A 22,580-nucleotide genomic window follows, 5' to 3' on the forward strand; every position below is an offset into this window, starting at 1 on the left:
CAGTAATTTAACTGAAGAAGATTCTCATAGCTCTTTCAACTGCATTGACGCAGAAAATGATGATGTTGTTGATTTGATACATTGATGGTAGGTGAGTTGATTAGGGCTACTTATACATAATGTACACTTCTAAACAAATCTAGTCTTATTATATATGACAATTTATGTTTGTTTGTAGTGTCACGCATGCGCATTGGAGTGACTCCTCACAGGCTTGATTAAGGTATGTGATAACCCGCCAGGGCAAGAGAGACACTGTCGCTAACATTCTCTTCTCCTTCTCTCCCCACACTGAGCACTGAGAAGCCAACCAGTGAAGACACTTAACCCTGCCCCTGCTGTTTGTCTACTATAAGAAGAAGAAAAAGGTGTCATTTCCGCTAGGTATGACCTGCAAGATGGAGCTCTAGTGAACAACCCTTATTTTAACAGCCAAAGAGCTTGTGTCACAGACGACTGGGGTTTTGACCTGGCAGGGACGCCTAAATGGACCGGAAGGTCATAAGAGTAGCTTCCGGGCCACAAGGGGGCAACCGCCCTAGAGCAGGAGAGGACCACGGGAAAGGAGAAAAAGGGTTCTGGACTGTTTGGTCCGTGGCCACCGCCAGGGGGCATCTTAAGCCTCCTAGAACCTGGGAGAACATTACTTCCGCCACACTTGGCAAAATGGCGGAGGACCCTGCCAGGGACGCCCAGAGTGCTTCCGGGGCAAAGGGCAGCACTTCCTGGTGTGGCAGAAGATCGTCATCAGCCACCTGGAGCATATCCGGGCGGGAATAAAAGGCGCAGCCTCCCAGCAATCTGAGAGCTAGAGTCGGGAGAGGGAGCAGGACGAAGCTCCCAGGAGGAAATATGCAGCTAAGGGTTTAGTTCATTGTGGGTAATTATTGCTGTGTGCTTTGTGTAGTGTTTGGGACTGTATTTATTTCTGAGAAATAAATGTGCGGTTTTTATAAAGATGTGGTCTCCGACTGGTGGTGTCTGGGCAAGTCTCACACTTGTTATTTTGTAATTGTGCCCGAGAGGCGATTTACTTTTTCACTGGAAGGTGTGATTTTTATTCTGGACCAAAGTACTGAACGGGCAACGCAGTTGCTGTCCCAACTTTTCCTTTCTGCTTTGACCTGTCATTCCTGCATCCTGCCACAGTAACATCTGAATATTCTTATAAGGAATGGTTTGTAATATTGATCCTAACCCTAAGCCTAACCTTGCCTGTGTGGAGTTTTCAGTTTCTTCCTGAGAGCAAAATTACAATAGCCAGAACAGTTCTGTAATCAACAGGCGCATTATATTAGATTAACTGTGGGATTTTCAAGGCACTGTATACCAATGGTAGCCAGTTTTCTTTGCAGCCAGTTTATTTAACAGAGGCACCTAAATGAGGTTAATTGTACTCTTGGTTAATATAACAGCTGATTCTTCTCTTAGGTTCCATGGCAACACGAACAAATGTCATTATAGTCTCAAAAGTATTCTGTCCATACTATTGTTTTCAGATTGATTTCATACACCAAAATGTATCATTCCTTCCTATTAGGCATGTGTGCTTTGTCAGGAAAGAGTGATATTTGTTTACAGAGCAAATGCAAAGTAAATCACAACGAAAACAAAGATTAAATATAAGGGAGCCAAAGCCATGGAAAATATAGACTGCAAGTGCTGCTACAAGAAATACAGCGAAATAATTGGGTGTTTCAAGAATCAGTCTCCATCAGCTGTTCCAGAGAAGTTAGAAAAAGAGTATCTGCACACTAATGATGAGATTACAAAGGGCAGTATCACAACCAAACTCAAGTCAGTGCCTGATTAGATGATAATTATATGCCATCGTTCTTCAAGAATCTCAGTTTTCCCTTCATTAATGCAATATGACACCAAGCATTTATAAATGTGTACATTTTGGAGAGCATTTTCAAAGGATTACTGTTCAGTGATCATTTCAGTGTAGATGGAAAGACAAAACGAATGGACAGAGTTTCATTTTTAAATGTATCCATGTTAATGTGGATTAGTTCTTTGTGGAAAGAAGATGTATATTATAGCGGTATTTGCAAGTAGCTTATTTAGTTTTTTTGGTTACACCGTTTTGTTGTTATTTGAATATTGTCTACATTTATTTAGTGTCACTGGGATTTTCACAACCTTCCTGGCTGTCATTCACTTAAAGCGGAGTACCTTAAATTTCACATTTGTTTAAGTTTCTTTCAGTCAAATACAATGCACCCACTTCCACTATTTATTACTCCTGTATATTAAAATTGCATAAGCACTGATTGACTACTCTTTGGGTCAATCAAATATACCAAACCAGCCATCTTATAATCCACAATAAATCTATAAAGGTGTTTAGCTGTATTTTGAATCAGCCCAGTCTCCTCTGTGTATCAAATTGCAGGCTTTACATTTTGTCAGCAGTTTCAGTTTGCCATTGTTTTCTAATGTGTACAGCCACAAGGCAAGTCTGGTTTGAGACTGTCTGTAATACAAACACACATTAATTTGCCACTTGTCAAAAAACAGATATTGATGGAAAATAGTGTGGTGAAGTGGAAAATGCTTTTGACTTTAAACCACAAACTTGTTGGTTTAATTGCTACCATTAATTCATTGTGTGACCCTGGCGAAAGTCACTTAACCCACCCAGCATTATATAATTGTACTGTGTGTGGAGCCTGAAAGTTTCCTTACATGAAGGATTCACCCTGATGTACAGTATAAAGATGTTTAAATAAAAGCAAGAGTATAATGTCACATATTTGTTTGCTTTCCATCATGGTGCCACATAATAACTGTGACCAGGCCCAAGATAACTTGACATTTTTAAACCCATTTCATTAAGTTCAGGAAATGTACACCAGCCATACTGGAAGCAAAGCAGAAACCAGCTTTGTACGTGATGTCAGTGTGTCTCAGTTCCCACACATGCATGGGGGGAAAATCAAGGGTCACCACCAGTGGCGTAGCTAGAGTTCAGGGCGGGGCGGTGCTTCAATTTGCCGCCCTCCAACATATCTGAATATGTTAATCTATGTAAATAGAAAATTAAAATGATGTATAGAGAAAAATTAAGATACATTTTGCATAGATTTTATTCATATATAGAGAAACAGGAATCATTTTTCATATAAAATTATTTATAAGCATCAACTAGACAAGAATATAGCTGTGTTCTAATTATTAGTTTGATATAATTACTCTGCGAAATCCAGAACCAGTGTAGTGTACAAGTGATAGGTGGGGATGTTTTCTGCACAGAGCAAGAACGCATTTGGATTGATAACCAAATGAAATTATAAATTGTAAATTAGTCATTTATCTTCCTAGAAATTATTATCGGTGTAATGTTTATGTTTATTTTTGTTATTGCCTCATAAATTTCAACTGCTGTGTCTGATACTGTCACAGAAGGACAGTCTGAAAATTATTTTTGAAGCAATTGTGGATAAAAATCAGAGAATTTTACTTTTGTCATTCATGAGTCATATTTTTTCAAACCCTGCTGCTTACACACGAATTGTACTGAGCCTTTTGGCCAATAATGTAGCCCCCAAAAATGTGCCACTGGTGACCACTCAACTACAAATGTACATCTCTGGGAATGTGGAAGAACAATCATAATACCCAGAAGAAAAACCCCATGAAACATTTTGAGATCATATAGCCTCAACTTAGACGATGACCTCCAGACATGAGAGTCCAATCCAGGGTGCTGATTCCATGAAAGAGCAGAAGTACTTCCATGCTAGCCAGGATTCAACAAAATTCTGAATATTTTTAATGGCTAAATAGAATTTACTTTAGGATAGGTCAAAGGGAAAAAGAAATAATTAGCATAGTGATGGGCTTTAAGCAAATTGTGAAATAATGGGCAAATCTAACATTATTTAAACTTGTATCTTTTCCACTCTAATCATTTTTACTGTATGCCAGTCCTTTATTTTTCAGCCATGATGGTCCTGAGGTGAAGTCAATCCCATATTCTTTTACTGATATATTATTCTCAGAGCTGCTTAATCCAATACAGGATTGCTGTGGGCTGGGGCACACTCTGGTTACATCAATGAAAGTCAGGAACAAACCCCAGTTAGGGTGCCAACCCACTGTGTATCACCCATATGTACACAACTATCTGTAAACAATTCAGAATCACCCGCTTACTAACATGCACTTCTTTCTGAGGAAAATCAGAGCATCTACAGAACAACCCATAAAGACATGGGGAAATGTGTAGAATCCAGAAAGGTGTCAAACAGGCACAGGAATCAACCCCAGGATGCTGGACCTGTTAGACAACAGCACTAAGCCGTGTACCAATGTGCCACCCACTACTAAATAATGACACAAATACAGTATTGGTGTAGTTAAGTGCTATGAGGAAAGTAATTCCTAGTGCTTAAATGTTCTATTGTGACATCTCATGGCACAGCCCAAGAACTTTACCATATGATACTGTTGCGGAGCTACATAGTAATAATGTATTCAATGTGTGTGCTGGGTGCGTTTTATTTCCATTGTCCCGTTTACTGTTTGTTATGTGTACGTCAGTGAATGTTGTCCCTGTAAATGCAGAGGGGACGGATGAGGAAGAGAGACGGCAGCCCCAGGATGGAAAGCACCTGCTCACATTCAGTTAAATCCGGCTCTTTACTATTTAAAGAATCAGGAGGGAAAGAAGGAAGGAAGGAGAAAGACGGAGATCTACTTTAACGACAACGAACCATCATTTCCTGCTAATTTTCACATCACACTTTGTATCCAGTTTGTTTTTCATTCCGCCGGATTCACTTCAGCTCAATCATAGCCAGAAACCCCGGGGTTGGACTTCATTGTCCACCATACGCAGAGGAAACACGGTGAGATTGTTCCATTTTTCCGGGATATTCAAACGCATCCATTCTTTGTTGATCAGTCATCCGTATTCAGGACAGTAATATACCCGGACTCAAGTTCACAATCATTGCCATTTCAGTATTCATTCATTATTGTTATTTGTGTTTTGTGTTTGTTATATGTTACAGGGGCAAGGGAGGGTTTGTTATTAGATGTAGATATATACATATCTATATATATATTTTCTACATGTGGAATTTTCATTTTTTTGTTACTGTGTTTCATTTAATATATTTATATACCTATTTTACATATCTGCTTTTCTGTGCTTGTGTTTAAACCGTCGATTGAGGGGAAAATATTATTTGTTAGAGGTACGGCTTGGTATATGTAGGTTAGCCTCAGTAATTCATCCAGGCCACAGGTCTTGGTAGTGTAGCTGCCGGCTGGGTAAGGGGTTGGCCGTTACAATACAATATGAAGTACGTCTAGTACTTTTGTAATGTACTTTTTTGTAATGAATTTATAATACATACCTAATATACACATATAAGCACCACCATTTGTGCTCAATACTATTTAGAGCACAGTTAACAATTACCTGCAGCCTTATCCTGAGGATGCCTGGCTCCTCCTTCTTTCGATTCAATCGGTATCTGAGGATCGGCTGCCTCGTCTTCGGTTGTCTCTGAGTCTAAGAAACAAGAACATAAATCTCTTGTCAGGAAAACTGTAGTCCAAGTGTTACAAAATATGAAGGATGTCACAGAATGAAAAAAGAAAATTTACGGAGGTCATCTTGAAGATCATTGAGTTTTACTGACTAATTGGCAGATTTACAACTAACAGAAAATCTGTGGAAGGGTCTTTGGAGAGAGTAGAAAGGTTAAAATGAGAAACCACACTTCAGTAATATTCATATTATTCATATTACAAGTCAGAGTGATCCTTCAGGGAATCCTGCCATCTGGTGGGGGTGGGGGTGACTTGGCTTATAAGCAAGGAATCAATGACTATATTATATCACAGTTCATCTTTAAGCAGCTGAGTACTTTGCGGCCTTAACAATGAGATCAGGCATGAAAAGAATGCAAAATATTTTTAAAAGGCTTTAGAGTGGAAGAACATAGCTGAAGAGCAGGAAGCTATCACAGAAAACAGGTAGGGTATTTAAAAAGACACAATACAGTCAAGTATTTATGTATAAAATAAGTAAAAGACAACAATGGGAGACAAAAAGCAAAGAGATAGCAATCACAGAGCCACAAAAAATGAGATGGAGAGAAAGAGAGAGAGAGAGAACAATTTTATTACCATAACTTTGCTTTCGGCAAGAGCGGAAAACTTCTCTTCCATAGTGGCAGCACGAAAAAGCAGACAAGAGAGCACTGTTACTATAGCAACTGGTGTTCATGACACAGACAGAGAATTATTTGCAAGCAGACCTTCTTTATAAAACTGCTCACCCTGGCACCTCAGATAAAAAGCAAGTGGAGTTAACATCTCTGCTTTATTCTGCAGATCTAGGCCCATAACCTGTCATTAAAATCTTTGATGAAGATGCTCATCAGGAGCTTTAATAGACTTCCTGCTGCAATGTGTGCCTAGTACAGCCGGAGTTTTTTTTTCCTGATTTCCACTGAATGTATTATATTGTTGCCTTGCAGTTCAAATTGATCTCATGGTTGGCTTTTTTATATAAATCTCCCAGTACTTTTAATGAAACTCTCAGTTGGATTGATCATTAAGCCAGCTTGACATACCTTACAACTATAGAATATTCAGTAGAAAAACAGAGAAAATCAGCATTTCAATCTATTGATTAAAACTACCCTTTATAAAGCTCCTTTAAGGGTCAACATATCCCATTACACATACTGGGTGACATTCTACAGGATGCACCTTCAGAACTAGGAGTGGTAACAAGATAAGTGCTTAGCATAGAATCATACAGCAAACCTAGGGTGGCACCTGAAGGTTCTTCTTTGTGGAATCTGAACATTATCAACTACTATTATCAAATAATACTCTGCCAAGTATTCATTTGGGAGACTTTTATAACCAAAACAAGTTTCTTAATTTGATATCAGCTAATGTGAAAATTAGTATTTATAAAATAAACAGATAAAATGTATTGCCAACTAAATGTAAATGCAAAAAGAAAGTTCTTTTCAGACAATGAATTCAATCTATTCTATAAGTTATTAATTCCTTTAAAGGCGCTGAAGGTGGTGGATGAATGACAGAAGAATGCTGGAGTCTCACAAGCACATAAACTTTATTAAGCTGTACAATTGTTTATTATAAATACCCTTCAAAATAATTTAGTATTGTAAATTAATTTGTACACAAGGAGAACATGAAACGAGCACACAGAAAAAATTTCAGAATAACTACAATCTGAATTCAAAACCCAAATTCATTGTCAGACATGTGCGCCCAGAGAGTGTCTTACACCAGAGCTAACAGTCACCCTCTTTGCATTTAGACCAGAGGAAGAAAACCGAAAGGATCAGTGATGACATTTTCTATTCCATATTAAAAGTCCTGTCCCTTCTGCTCCATCCACTATTTAAGAAAAGAGCATGCTGGAAGTTGACGTTCATTAAGGAACCTGCCACCGAAAGAGGCAGATCGACATCTTGGGGAGTACTCACTTTAGGCTGAGGAAGTCAAGATTTTAAACTTATGATTGTTATATACATTTTTTTCAACTGAAAATTAAATGGGGCTCCACCTCAAACCCCAACACTATCTGTGTCACATCTCTTTGTTTTACATCATCCTGACACAGTATCTCACCAGCCAGGTCTATTAGCAGATGTGTCTATAATAAAATAATAGATGTTACCGTGTCTATTAAAAATAAGAACATCTATTTAATTTTATAGTCAGACTGTGTAGTGATAAAGTGCTACAGTGTAACAGCATCAGAGTCCTGAATTTGAATTTTGGCCCACTTTCTGTCTGTATGGGGCTATTTCTTGTTTCTGTGTCTGTGTAGAAAATGGGGTAGTTTGGTTTTCCTCTGGCATTCAAAAGGCACCCATGATAGGTTTATTGCTAACTCTACACAACCACATAGAATTGAATACCAGTTCTACACTAAGTGCTGCTATCATAGATTACAGGAAACATGACCCAAAATTCTTAAAATTGTTAAAATTAACTGAAATGTCAGAAGCAGAGGCTCTAACAAAAATGTTTGACAATGTTTTGATAATGATCTAAGGCCTCATAAAGGCTATGAAAATGGCATTCCTATTTTGATGTGTCATTTCTCTTCATTTCTTTACTTGATTCTTTTAGTTGCTAAGGGGGTGCAGAAAAGCTATCAGGAACTGCTCTAAACGTCTGACTAGGATAAGAACATGTCCTACCCCAGAGTATAACATGATAAGTAGTTATGAAGCATCCTGCACTTACTCTCAGCCAGGACTAGGAGTTCAGCAAATTATCCTATTATTTTCAGCCAAGCAATACGTACAATTGTATTTGCTCAGACCCGACAGTCCGGGATAAACAACTGCAGAAGCTCAGACAAGATTTCATCAGACAAGATTATACCCCCAAACCAACAGACACTCAAATAAGAAGAGCTACTGCCATACCCATTGACAACCTTCTGGAATATAAAAACAAAGACAACAAGAACCGCATCCCCCTTGTTGTCACCTACAACCCACATCTTGAAGCACTTTGAAAAATTCTAAAAGAACTTTAGCCAATGCTAAACAATGACCAAACACTGAAAAATGTATTTCCTGACCCTCCCCTCCTGGCATACAGACAACCATCAAACCTTCAGCAACTAATTATCCGAAGCTCCCTAAGTGAAGCAACAGAAAATGGCACATCTCCCTGCCTACAGAAAAGATGTAAAAAGTGTGCCCACATTTATAATACCAACCATATAGTTATACCACACTGCTGACTAGAACATCACATAAAGGGATAATTTTCCTGCAGATTATCTAATGTGGTCTACCTAGTTCTCTGCATGAAATGTCCTGACACTGCACTCTATGTGGGAGAAACTGGACAAACACTCCACCAGAGAATGAATTTACACAGGTTCCACATTAAACGTGGCAACACAGATGTTCCTGTAGCAACCCACTTCAACAGCTATGGACACTGTGAGAGGGCCTTTAAAATCACAGTCAGAAAACAGCAAGAGAGAAAAGAATGGGAAGTTAAACTCATGCTAAAATTTAACACATTGCAACATGGTTTGAATAGAGACAAGAGTTTTATGGCCAGGTATGAGGATTGTTTGCATCTCTCAGACTGACACAGACAACCTGACTACAGATCCACATTGTATTGAAAAACTCATCAGAAACTTCAAAAGATTTTGTTGGACAGTTATCTCATCCAAAGATCTTGACAATACATTGTTCTTCTCTCTTGCTAAATGAACCCTAGCCTGAAGGAATCTATTCATTTTTTACATTTAAGGTTTCTCACTTAAAGGTTTTTCAATGCTGTTTCTGTCCTGGTGTCTATTTAAGCACAGGGAACTTCAGTTTTTGTATTACATCTCGCCTGAAGAAGGGGCCTGAGTTGCCTCGAATACTTGCATATTGTAATCTTTTTAGTTAGCCAAAAAAAGGTGTCATTTTGCTTGACTTTTTACAGCAAGTTATCCTGAAAATAGGCAGAGCAAGATGAGTTCTTGAGAGCTAAATGTCACACAGGTATTCTGAGCTGTACACTCCATGAACCACCAGAACATTTGCATTACACTTTACAAGGGAAAGTTCCAAAAGGCAGGCGGAGACTCTCGGGGCATTTTATAAATAGAGCCTTGCAGAATATACGGGAGGATCACAGGCATGGCACGTGACTCTGGAAGATGATCAGGCACACTGGAAGAGTAAACGCAACTTTAGAAATAGCTGTTGATAGTTTCAGTAACGATTACTTTACAAGGCATTTCCCGTGGCAATAATAGAGTTAAAATGATTCTTTGGAAAGTACGACTGTGGATCATTCATTGTTAACAGTCATTTGGTGCATGCCTTGGTCTTTCTGTCTTGGCAAACAATACAGTGCATTTTTCCATGATCACCTATGTGTTAATACTGTGAAATCACTTGTCATTCAAATATGCATGATCATCCGAACATGGGGCAAGGATTTTCATGTGCTTGCCATCAGTCACACAAACAGCTCCAGGAAAACCAATATTTTTTTATTAATGCTGCTTGCTTTAACATTAAATCTGTGTATTACTTCATGTGTTGTAAAGGTGTTCAAAGTTTGGTGCAAAAATCGAGATATGGTTAGTTGTGATACATCCAAATCATCACTATTGCAAGCTGGATTTTCCTTCTGGCCAAAAAATGTAACGTTACTTTCATTTTGGATGACAATGCAAGTCTTCTTTGGGTAGATGGAACAATAATATGACATAAAAGATTTGTTTCAAATATTATTCCATCATTGTCAAATCAATATATTTTTACAAGATCACTGTGTTCAGAGTTTTTAAAATATTACACCTAACCCAGAATATGCATGCTGACTTCTCCCTGCCTTAACATCATCTTCTGGCAGCTCCTAGCAAGTTACAACAGTTCATGAGCTCTCCAAAAGCCTAGTGAAGTTGGGAGTAATTTACTAAATTGAAGTGTTGTTACTCCTACTACTAAGAGTAGGACCAAATTTGTGTCTCTCTGAGATTTTTGAGCCAGTTGTCCTACCCTGACATGCTTAATAAATATGGGCACTGTTTCTGGATTTTCACAACCCACTGAACATTACATTTTTCAGTATTATTTTTTATTATTTTCTTTACACATGTTGTGTTATTGTAAACAATAGTATTATTTCTTGTGATGAGTGCTCACTGTTGAAATCTCTTCTCATTTTAAACACCAACTCCAAAACGTCTTTTGTATTTATTGTTAAGAACAATTATAGCACTTTGTTTAATATATTACACCTTTAGAATATAACAACATTATAAATATTTAGATAAGACCAGGCCCTTCTGTCCTCTTCACGTAGTTCTTCCAAAATAACATCAACTTCCAGTTTTGAAGGTCCCTAAAGGTCTACTGTCACATACACTGCTTGGTAACTTATTCTGTGGTTCTCCATGTGAAGAAAAAATTCTTCGTGTTTGAGCAAATTTACCCCTAACAAGCTTTGAACTGTGTCCCCAAACTCATTTTAAAGTAACAGTCTCAATCCACTGTAGTAATTCCCTTCACAATTTTAAACACTTACTGTAAATCATGTAAACTCTTGGTCTCCTTTTGCTTAAACTGAAATGGCTCAGATGTTTAAATCTCTCCTCATAACTCATCCCCTGTAGGCCTAAAATAAGTTTAGTCTTTCTTCTCTGGATTTTTCCTAGCATTTCTACATCTTGTTTGTAGCCTGGAGATTAAAACTGTACAAAGTACACCAGATGAGGCCTCACCAGTGCAGTGACTTCCTAAAAATATATGTCAAGGGTTTATATACTTACTCCTTAAGCACCTGAGGATACACAATATCTTTACCTAGTGAGTGATTTCAGCCTATTTGAACACTAGTTCTCCCTCTAAAATATTCAAATCACTCAGTACCTCCTTAGTAGTCCCTATTACCTCTGGGTGGTTATCCACTTGCTCACATGTGAAGACTTTAGAAAAATACAAGTTTAGCGTGTCCGTTATTTTGGATTTTTTTTTAAATTTCCCTTTGCTATTCCTGATTCACTTTACCTTCTCCTTGACGGTTCTTATATTACAAAAATACTGAAAGAATTTCTTTGCTTCGTCTTTCATCTTGTCTGCAGTATTCTTTTATAGGTGCCTTTTAGTTTCCCTAATATCCTTCTTAATGGTCGTCCTCATTCTTTCATACACCCAACGATTTACACTGCAGTTATCAGCCTTATGCAGTTGTTTTTTTCCTGTAATTTTTGATATTCTGTTTTTTTCTTAATTTCCTAGTAATTCCAAATAATGAGATTAACCTGTCTTACATTATATAAAAAATGTTTATAAAACTGTTCCAACTGCTTCTTGACTGTTGCTACATTTAAAAGCTTACCCAAGTCCATCTCCCTAAGAGTCTGCTGCATCTGTTCAAAATTTGTCCTACCAGTGTTAAACTTAGCAGTTTTACTCTTTGCATTCACACTCTTAGAAAGCACTAAGAACTGTATTATATTATGGTCACTTGAGCCTAATGTTTCGATCATCTCTATACCCTCAATTCTATCCTGATTATTACAAAATACTAAATCTAGACAGGCTCCTTCCCACATTGGTGCTTTAATACATTGTGTCTAAAAAGTTTTGCTCAAATACTCCACTATTTACAAGGCCAGCTCAGTTAACATTCAGATACTTGAAGTCTCCCATGACTATGATATCCTCCTGTCTGCACTGGTGAGTTTATAGCACACTCCTAGAATAAGGGCTCTTTCCCTAATACTCTCCAGTTGAATCCAGGCATCCTCACTAAGATGGGTTTTATCATCCAATTGAAGAAGACTAGCATTTAAAATCTGTTTGACATAAACAAACCCTCCTCCACCCTTTTCTGTTCTGTCTATCCTTCCTAGAAAATGTATACCCTTCTATGTTCTACATATCCCCATCTTTTGTTATTTAGCTATAATATCATAATTATGCTCAGATACATACAACTCCAAGTCACTTGTTTTATTTTTGAAACTTCTGGCATTAAGGCAAGATTTGTTGAATGTGTTACTTATATATTTTCACTTCAACTTTGAATTAGAATATACATTATTATGCATATTTGTTTTTTCACTATTTTCTGTTCCCATTGGTTTACCATTCTAAACCTGTCCTAAACTCCCTGCTCCACATTCCCTGGTTTAAGTAATCCTCGACTAACCTACTCATACGCCTCCCCAACACATTAGTGCCCCACCAGTTTGGTTTAAATGTAACTTGCCACAGCCAGACAGGTCCCATTTGTTCCTAAAGGAGCCCCAATGCCCCATAAACCTATACCCTTCTACTCTACACTAAGATTGGAGCCTTCTATTCTTCTCAGTCTTAGCTTTATTTGCTTCCTTTTTGTTCTTGTCATTTTAATTAACTTTTCAAAGTTGTTCACAGTAAATTTTAGGGCTTTTTTTGATAATATTCACCATCCTGCTACTCTATATATTAAACATTGATTGACCTGTTGTTGCTGTATTCTCCCATATAAACTTTCCCTAAAGTCCTGCTAACTCACATGAGTGGAAAAGCAATTGGGTTTTATATTTTCCAAGCTGGTAGTTAGTGTATAATGTATGCAGAATTGAGGCTCATACCACAGACTGTCCGTGCTTGACTGATCTTCTCCATTTTTAATTTTCAGGGAACCTGGTTTATACCATGTGAAATTTTTTGTCTTAACTTTGCTTTAAAAACATTTTCCCTAGATTAATTAAATTAATTTATTTAATGTTTCTAAGGAAATGTTCTTACACTGAAAAATATGAAATCTAAGCAAGTGAAGTTTATATCATGACATTAAATCTTGTTTTCCCTATTGTAATAATTATTGACTTATGAAAAAAATGTGTATTTATTATTTTTTAGTTTACTTTATTAAATATTTTGCTTACCCCATTGGCAGGTATTTTTGCTAAATAAAAAAACAGTTCCCATTTAAAGTTTTTTTTTGTCTAGTTATTTTATATGCATTTTTGCAGTTTACTTCTTTTCTAGAATTTCTTTTGTGATGGATTAGCCTGAGGAGATGACATGGACAATAAAAAATGTTTTAATTGACTCAAGACTAATCCCATCTCTAAACCCAGTATCTACTCAGTATGTCCAAAGAAGTGTTTGGGGGGTGAATGAACAATATTTTGCCCATCTTCAGATTGTGAGTAACCCTTCATTTTTAGATTTTCTGGCTAATTGTTGGCTTGATAAGTATAATAAAAGAGATACAGGCAGACCTTTTACTCATCCATCAATATATTTTCTGAACTCAATTTTCAATTCCAGAGTTGGAATTGGAGAGACAATCATTTATCAATTCTCTAATTGAATTAATTTACCCCAATGCAAGATTCCACAGAACATTACAGGCTGCTCGTGAGGAACTCTCTCTGAACAAGATGGCCATACATTGTAGGGTAAACACAGCCACTCACTCTCTCAATACAAGGCACTTAAAAGTCAATATGTTTTAAAGAGGTCGAAGAAGTTTGGCTCACTTTGAGAAATTCATGCAACAGGCAAGCAAACCTCTCATACAGTAGACGGCACTTAATTCTGGAGTAAAAACTAGGGCTTAATCGAGGCAATCTGTACAACATATAGTTCATGTGACAAACCATTTTATACTGATGAACAGAATTTGACAACACCATTCTACAAAAATGGAAAAACTAAAAGGATTAGGTTTCTAATTTTCACTACATGTAATTTAATTTACTTTAATACAGTATAACATTAAATACTCAAGCCTGCTTGATCATTTTAGAGGACACATTTAGAAAGGATATCAAGGTGACATTGTGAACTTACTGTCTGTTTGCTATCTCCCCTTACAGCCTGGAGGACATTGACCCAGAAAAAATCCTTTGAGCCCACTTCCAATCTGCTAATAATGCCACTCTTCTGATCTCCAGGGTACTTAGCCCAGAAGAATCAACAAGATATAATCAGTTACAGACCAGCGAATGACAAAAGTAGACTGGAGTGACAAATGGATGGCCTGACTATTTTTTCATTTGTTGTTTACAATATTGTTCTGCCTTGTCATTAAACAGGGAAGCTGCAAGTGGACCCTGAACACTTTTTGACATTTTTGTTGTCTCTTTACATGCCATTTCTAGTGTGTCAATGGTTTGTCTGTTTATTTTCTGACATACTTTCTCATATTGGCTTGCCACTCTTAATAGTCCTGGTAAATACTGAGTTATTTCTGATACTTTTCATGGTGTCTTCCTTACAAAGGGCTGGAAACAGTACAACATATCTATTTTATACATATATCAGCAAAAGTATGTACACTATATGTCCAAAAGTATGTGGACTCTATCAAATTATTGACTTCAGGTGTTTCAGCTGCACCTATTGTTAACAGATGGATAAAATCAAGCATGTCTTCTTCTTCTTTAGTTACCTGCCTAGATCAGGTCTTTTGATCATCAGTTCCTCCATTGCATTTCTTTCTCTTGTCTTGGTGTGATTTTCCATTTTTCATAATATATAACATGTTCTGTGTAACCTTCCTCTTGATTTCTTTTCCTCCGGTTTACCCTTCTGCACTATTTTTTATAATTGATCTCTTCTCAGTACATTTTCCAGCTTTAATGCCTTCTTCTCACTGTTTCCAGCATTCTCATTTCTTCGCCTGTCCTTTGCAGCACTTTTAAATCAGATAATTTATCCATCCAACAGATATTTTCCATCATTCTCCATAGCCACAGTTCAAATGCTTCCAATCTAAACATGGCAGAGTTATAGGATGCCACTTTTGCCACAAGTTAATATGTGAAATTCCTGCTCTGCTACATCTGCCCCATTCAACTGTAAGTGCTATTATTGTGAAGTGGAAGTGTCTAGGAACCACAACAGCTTAGCCATAAAGTTGTAGGCCATGCAAACACAGAGTGGAGCTGCTGAGTGCTGAAAAACATAGTGCATAAAAATTGCAGATACTCCATCACATTATTCACAACAGAGTTCCAAACTACCACTGGAAGCAACATCAGCACAAGAGCTGTGCATTGGAAGCTTCATGAAATGGGTTTCCATGAATGAGCAGCCGCACACAACCCTAAGATCACTATGCATAATGCGAGGCGTTGGCTAGAGTGGTGTAAAGCACACCACCATTGGACTCTGGAGTTGTGGAAACATGTTCTCTGGAGTGATATGTCACTCTGCTCTATCTTGAACAGTGATGGATGAATCTGGGTATGAATGCTAGTGACAGACAGCATAGTGCCTACTATAAAGTTAGGTGCAGGAGAGATAATGGTCTGGGGGCTGTTTTTCACTATTTGGTCAAGACTCCTTGGTTTCAGTGAAAGGTACTGTTAATAATGCAGCATACAAAGAGATTGTAGACAATTGTGTGCTTGCAACATTTTCTCTGTTCCAGCATGACTGTGCTTCAGTGCACAAAGCCAAGTTTATAAAGACATGAAGGTACTCAAGTGGTCTGCACCCTATTGAACACCTTTGGGACGAATCTGAAGCCAGGCCATCTTGTACCTTGGCTCAAAAATGCTCTTTTGGCTGAATGGGCACAAATTTCAACAGACACTCTCCAAACTCTTATGTGAAGCCATCCCAGAATAGTGGAGGTTGTAATAGAAGCAAAGGGGTGGTGCAACTTCATATTAATGCCCATGGCTTTGGAATGGGATGCCCTACAAGCTCATATGATGGTCAGGTCTACGTAAACTTTTGGACATATAGAGTATATAGAATTTTACTTTCAGTTCCCTCTGTCCTCTAGAGTGACACATTTTGGGGTCATGAGGAATCTAATAGAAGGGAGAGGGAGAACATCATGGATGCCATAGAGCTTGATCTGCTTTCTTTTCAGGAAGAGACTGGAAGCGTGTTGTATCTAACACTCTCCAAAAGGGGACACACAGGTCCCCAGAAGCAGAGTTAAGGGGTCAGAGATGAGGAACAGCTCTTCCTGTTCACATGCATTCAAACACATATAAAACAGAGCTGTAAGAAAGGAAGGGCAGTGTGCTAATGATTATCATGAAGAAAAGAACTTTAAAGTGTACTACATCTTGAATAAGACACTGGACATTTAACATGCCTGCTAGGCATTTAATTTAATAGAATTCTAGTCTGTTGGCCTGAGACAGCACAAAAAGTGCTTGTTAAATGAAAAGGAACAAATAAATGCATCCAGTAAAGGGAAATAGTGAAATAAACATCACAAGGAATAGAGTCACCAAACCAAAATGTTAATTCTACAGGTATCACGTCCAGCCATATCAAAAATGATCCTGGAGATTAATGGTACAACTGAGCCATACAGAAAAAATATCAAGCATAAAATGAAAGAAAGAATGAAAAAGACGATCACAAGGATGAATTTGTGTCACCCAATCTGCTTCTTATTAACAGGAGCACTCTGTCACAGCAGTAAAGTCAGTGAAGCGTATCTCAACACAGTATGTAATTTGCTTCCAGGTTCTCAGTGAGTGGTGATTCTGTATATGTTTCCATGTCTCATTGTGTGTATCTATTACTTAGTTGTTACTTTAAGAGCTACACACACTCCTCCAAACAGTTAATGTTGTGGCAGCAACTCAGTATATAGCATGCAGCATGCAGGCATCTTGAGAGCTTCAATTGTTGTCTGGCCAAACATTACAATATACTAGACACATGACAGCACTGGCCAAAAAAAGGAAAACAGTCCAGGGCAGGGCATTAGTCCATCATAAGTCCACACAGAGCCAGTTTGAAATCCCTAACCTGTCATGACAGAGGATGTGGAAGAGAAAACCTGCACAGGTACAGGGAGAACATCTTCAGTGCAGACAATATCCAAGCAAAGCTTCTGAACCCAGAACACTCAATCCATGAGGTGGCAGCGCTACCCACTGCACTGGTTATTTACAGTATATATTCAGCTTTTTTTGTACAAAATGCTATATTACTGCAATGGGCTAGTGCATTTAATGCAACACATCACATCATGGATAATCTTCTTGATAATTAATAAACGTTACATTAATAGAGTTTCTAAACTCATTCAAATTATTATAAATACATGGAAGTATCTGCGGTGAGCTGGTGCCCTACCCGGGATTTGTTCCTGCCTTGCGCCCTGTTCTGGCTGTGCTGGGCTCCAGTAGACCCCTGTGACCCATTGTTAGGATATAGAAGGTTGGACGATGACTGACTGACTGACATGAAAGTACAAAATTTCACTTAAAATGTAAGCAAGAAAGTCATATTAAAACACAATAAATCACCAACAAGTGATTATATCGATGTATAGTTGAGCAAAGTGCTTATCACATGCTTGTAATAAACTGTGTAGGAATCTCTGATGTGAAGTGACTTCTGCCTACTGATACTCTTAGCAACTGGCACCTGTTTCCACAGCAACACAATGAAACTTTTCAAGACTCTGTCTCTAAAGTTAAAATAACAAGTATCATTAAAATACTGCATTTTTGAAGGCCATTTTCACAAATCCTACACCTTAGGCTGGATAATCATTCTGAAAACCAAAAACGGGAAAGAAAACATCCATTGAGCAGCACTGAGTGACAGATAAACCCATGAGAACAGGAGCTATTCATGCTAGGTACACTCCATTCATGTACTACTAATCTGTACAGTACATAATGTATTATGAAATGACAAGTAGCATGGCTTTGAGATGTCACCAAGAGACCTCAGAATCCTCCTAGGATCTTCATTTAAAAGGTAGAACATATTAACACAAGTGCAAAACGATAAGCCTGTGGGCCAGAAATGTTACAAATTACCAAATACAGAATAGAAATAGAATCAAAGCCTTTTTGTTATATGACTAGTCTTGTTAATCTCATAATGTTCTGTATTATATTTAAATTTAATACTGCGAAAATGCAGCATAGACAAATTCAATTTCGGTACTCAAATGATATTTTAACGGTTGCAGTTGTCATACATGTGAGACATACAGTGCATTACCTGGGCCATTCAAATACTTCCTTTAGTGTAGCAGGTGGATTAAGGCAACACAAGCAGTATTTTTCTCTCATTCTCTTCTACTTAGAGTTTTGATTAACACTTGAAAAATACCACTAAGTAACACTATTTTTTCATAACTAAAAACAAATCTATGCCAGTGTTGCCACAAAAGAAAACCTTGCATACCCTAGATGGATATTTAGGCATAAGAGGTTATGGAAATAGCTAGCCTTTGACCTGTGTACTTAATGGCAGCATGGAATAATGACTGATATATGATTTTAAAAACTCTTAACACTGCTATTTAACTATCCCTGTTCATCCTTCTTTCAATCTTTAATTTTTTATCCAAATCCAAACCAATGAAATCCCATTTTAAATCAACTAGTTTTACTTTCTGCAGTACGACTCGGTAGAAGGCAGCTAAGAGGCTGGCAGAGCAGCTATCTATAAAGAAAAACACACCATGGGTAAACCTTCCAAAGGAGCGACTGGAGTGTCCTGTCTTCTGAAAGAAACAAAGAATACAAATTTTAGTAACAAATACATTAAAGTGTACTACTTCAGGCTCATCACCCTAAAGAGATTTATAAAACCTTGTTTCTGTCAAAATGTATATAGAGTACTGAGCTGTACATAGGCTCTCTTGATGACACAGACAATATTGCAACAAGGTTCTGCTTTCATTTCACTGCAAGAAAATGATTTGTAGCAATTGACTGAATCTGCTAGAAGACAACATACTGTAATGTACCAAGTAAATATGCAGGTTAATTCAAAATATGAACCCACCACCTCAGACAAGTGGAAGCTTCTGGAATCAGACATAAGATTTCTTTCTTTTAGTTAAAAAATTCACCCATTTTTGTTTATTGGAAAGCAAGAGCTTAACCTGGCAGCAGTGGGTACAAAGCAGGAACCAAATATGAATGCGGCACAACTCCACCTCAGAACACACTCAAATCTGAAACATCAATGTTTATTCACTCCAAGCCTGTTTAATGCTACAACTAACCTCCTGTACCAGACTAATCTGGAGCATGAGAGGAAAGCAAAGTCCCTGGATGTATTATTTTATTAGTATACTAGCAAAATACCCGCGCTTCGCAGCGGAGAAGTAGTGTGTTAAAGAAGCAATGAAAAAGAAAAGAAAACATTTTGAAAATAATGTAACATGATTGTCAATGTAATTGTTTTGTCACTGTTGTGAGTGATGAGTGTTGTCATATATATATATATACATATACTGTATATATATATATACATATATATATATATACATATATATATATATACATATATATATTTATTTATTTACACACACACACATAAACATATATATATCTACATATATACACATACATATGCATACATACATACATACATACACACACATATATACACACAAATACATATATATACATATACATATATATCTACATATATACACACACAGCTATTTCGTATCAGTGCAATACGCTGCTTGTTAAAATGGATAACTCCGCTCTTACGTGCATGTCTGCGTGGATATTATGAACTATCGTATTTGTTCAAGTTCTATTTAAATTTTAAATAGAAGGAATTTTTATTTAGTCGACAGAAATATCTTTGGTAGGAATGGTAAAAACAGAGAGGAATATTATTCCTGAATAAATCAACTCAAACCTTAAACAACTTATAATATTTTGCTCTCCATAAAAATATATCCTGTCTAAATTATACAAGTTAGAAATAAAGTAAACGTTAAAAGAACAAACATTCAAATTTCTTTACTCTTATGTAATTTTATATAAAAAATAAACTTAGATTTTAAATATCCCAAAAGATTTTGCTCTCCATAAAAATATATCCTGTCAAAATTATACAAATTCAAATATGAACATGCTGCATAACAAAACCTGGAAATATAAATAAAATGTGTTCCTTTCAGCAATAACAAATCAAATCATTCAGTTGTCTTTGCTCATATGTCATTTTAGAGCTGGACGCCTGGCATCTTTTTTTTGGCCACAAGTTCGTTTCTGTTTGGTGTGAGGTTCTGTGTTGTGGAGATTCTCAGGATGGATTGCAGGTGTTCTTTATCACTGAGAAGAGCTTTTCACAAGATATGTGGTACCAAACATGCACAAGGTTCGAGCCGCATGTAGGCGGACATTTTTTGTTCTTCAAAGTCACCAAAGCGCCGTGCAAACTCAGTGCGCTCAGTTTATCAGCAAAGTGCGTATTTGGGAACACCGTAGTGACGACTTGGTTCAACATTACTTGGCAACAGGGAAGGTGGGGCAAGGTGCACTGGTGCATTTGTGTCTCCCATAAAAGCAGGTTCACTTGAAATCACTTTGTGATTGTGCACGGGTTAAAACGTCCGCTGAAGTGTCAGATTCTTATTTAATTATTCTGCTTTCTGTATCTTCTGCATTGCATTCAGGCATTACCGCCGCCAGGATTTAATTCAGGGGGGTGCATAAAGAGATTTTTTTCTTTCTACGCTCCCCCCCGCAACAAAAACTTTTTTTGTATATGTATGTGCCCATTAAATACCTGCCAATACAGTCGCTATCTCTGAACAGTACAGAGCAGTCAGTTTTGCATAGATAGATTAACCACTTAAGGCATGACCTAATTTTTAATTTTCTGACAAAAAATCATCGACTTTTTTTTGTTATCATATGATCACTGGAATATAGTTAAAAATGTTATTGATGTATTCAGTGGCATAGGTAGTGCTTTTTTCCTTAAGTTTTTAATGTAATTTTGTAAGCACTTACATACATACAGCTAGACCTCTTTTTACGCCGGTTAATAGTTCCGATTTCTGGGAGAACAGTACACTTTAGAGAAAAATATTTCAAATAAAAATTGTAGACATTGATAAGTTCTACAACTTTTATGATAAATATTTTTCTCTAAAGCGTACTGTTCTCCCATAAATCGGAACTATACACCGGCGTGAAAAGAGATCTAGCTGTACACTATAAGAGGCTACGAAGTTTTATCCGGCTGTTTCCGAGGCACTCAAGATTGGCATGACACTTCCTGCAACAACCTGCAGTATTGAAAGATCTTTTAGCACATTACGGCGCGTCAAAACTTGGAACCGATCTACAATGAGTGACGATAGATTAAGTGGATTATGTATGCTTAGTGTACACAAAAAAAGAATAAATAATTGTCCAAAATTTATCGACAAAGTTGTAGACAAGTTTGGACAACAAAAAAGAAGGCTTGAGATGCTCTTTTAGAAACAAAGTGAATGACTGTTTATGTATAGTTGTAAAATGTAAACGTCTAATTGTAATTTAAAAATTTAAAATAAAAACTATTTTTTCGCGTTTTTTCTTATTATTGAAAGATTTATTTTTTTTCTCCATTTCCTTTTTTTTCAAAAGCTAGGGGGGTGCACGTGCACCTACTTGCACCCCCCTGCCGGCGCCCATGCATTCAGGTTACCCTGATGTTTTGTCTCAAAGTGCCGTCTTAGATTAAATTCTGTAATTACAGCCACATTAGCTGCACAAATGAGACACACGGGTTTAGTAAACATATACTCAGCCTCCCATCGGTTTTTAAAGGCTCTATTTTCAGAATCAACTTTTCTCTTCAGCATCGTGTGAGCTAACTTCGCAATAACTTGCAGCATCATAAGCTAGACTTGATTACACGCGGTAAGTGTTCGGCAAGGCAGCTGAAGCGTTGCATTGCATTATGGGATCTGTAGTTTATTGTGTTACCAGCGCTTCATATACCCGGGCCATTAATAACAATAATACAGTATATAAAATGATCTCGGGGCCAGATATAATTACACGCCGGGCCGGATGTGGCCCGCGGCCCTTGAGTTTGACACATATGGACTAAATAGAACTTGAAAATATATATTTTTCAAATGTGATCGCGCAATTTAGATAGAGTTGACGCGCACTACTGCCTGCATGCCTCAATAAGTCATCCTCCCTCGCTCTTACTTTTTTACCGTTCATCTAATGAATACACTGAGTATGGCTTTACCAAAACAATCATTGATGGCGAATAAAGTATCCATTATTCGAGTATGTAGTTCGGGATATATATATATATACATATCTAAATATATACCCG

At 37.3% G+C, this 22,580-nt stretch overlaps 1 protein-coding gene across 3 annotated transcripts in view; it reads right to left on the reverse strand.

Moving 5' to 3' along the window:
• spega (striated muscle enriched protein kinase a) overlaps positions 1-22,580 on the reverse strand; it is a 418,725-nt gene that overhangs the window by 248,591 nt on the left and 147,554 nt on the right. Inside the window, exons 2-3 of one of the 3 annotated variants that reach the window (XM_039756377.1) lie at positions 18,948-18,987; positions 5,435-5,527 (exon numbers count right to left, since the gene is read on the reverse strand). In XM_039756377.1, the coding sequence (XP_039612311.1) occupies positions 5,435-5,527; positions 18,948-18,987 (133 nt within the window). Of the gene's footprint in view, positions 1-5,434; positions 5,528-18,947; positions 18,991-22,580 lie in introns of all 3 variants that reach the window. The other 2 variants (XM_039756375.1, XM_039756374.1) reach the window with 2 other exon arrangements.

Source organism: Polypterus senegalus, chromosome 6 (genome assembly GCF_016835505.1).
Source record: "Polypterus senegalus isolate Bchr_013 chromosome 6, ASM1683550v1, whole genome shotgun sequence".
NCBI lineage: Eukaryota > Metazoa > Chordata > Cladistia > Polypteriformes > Polypteridae > Polypterus > Polypterus senegalus.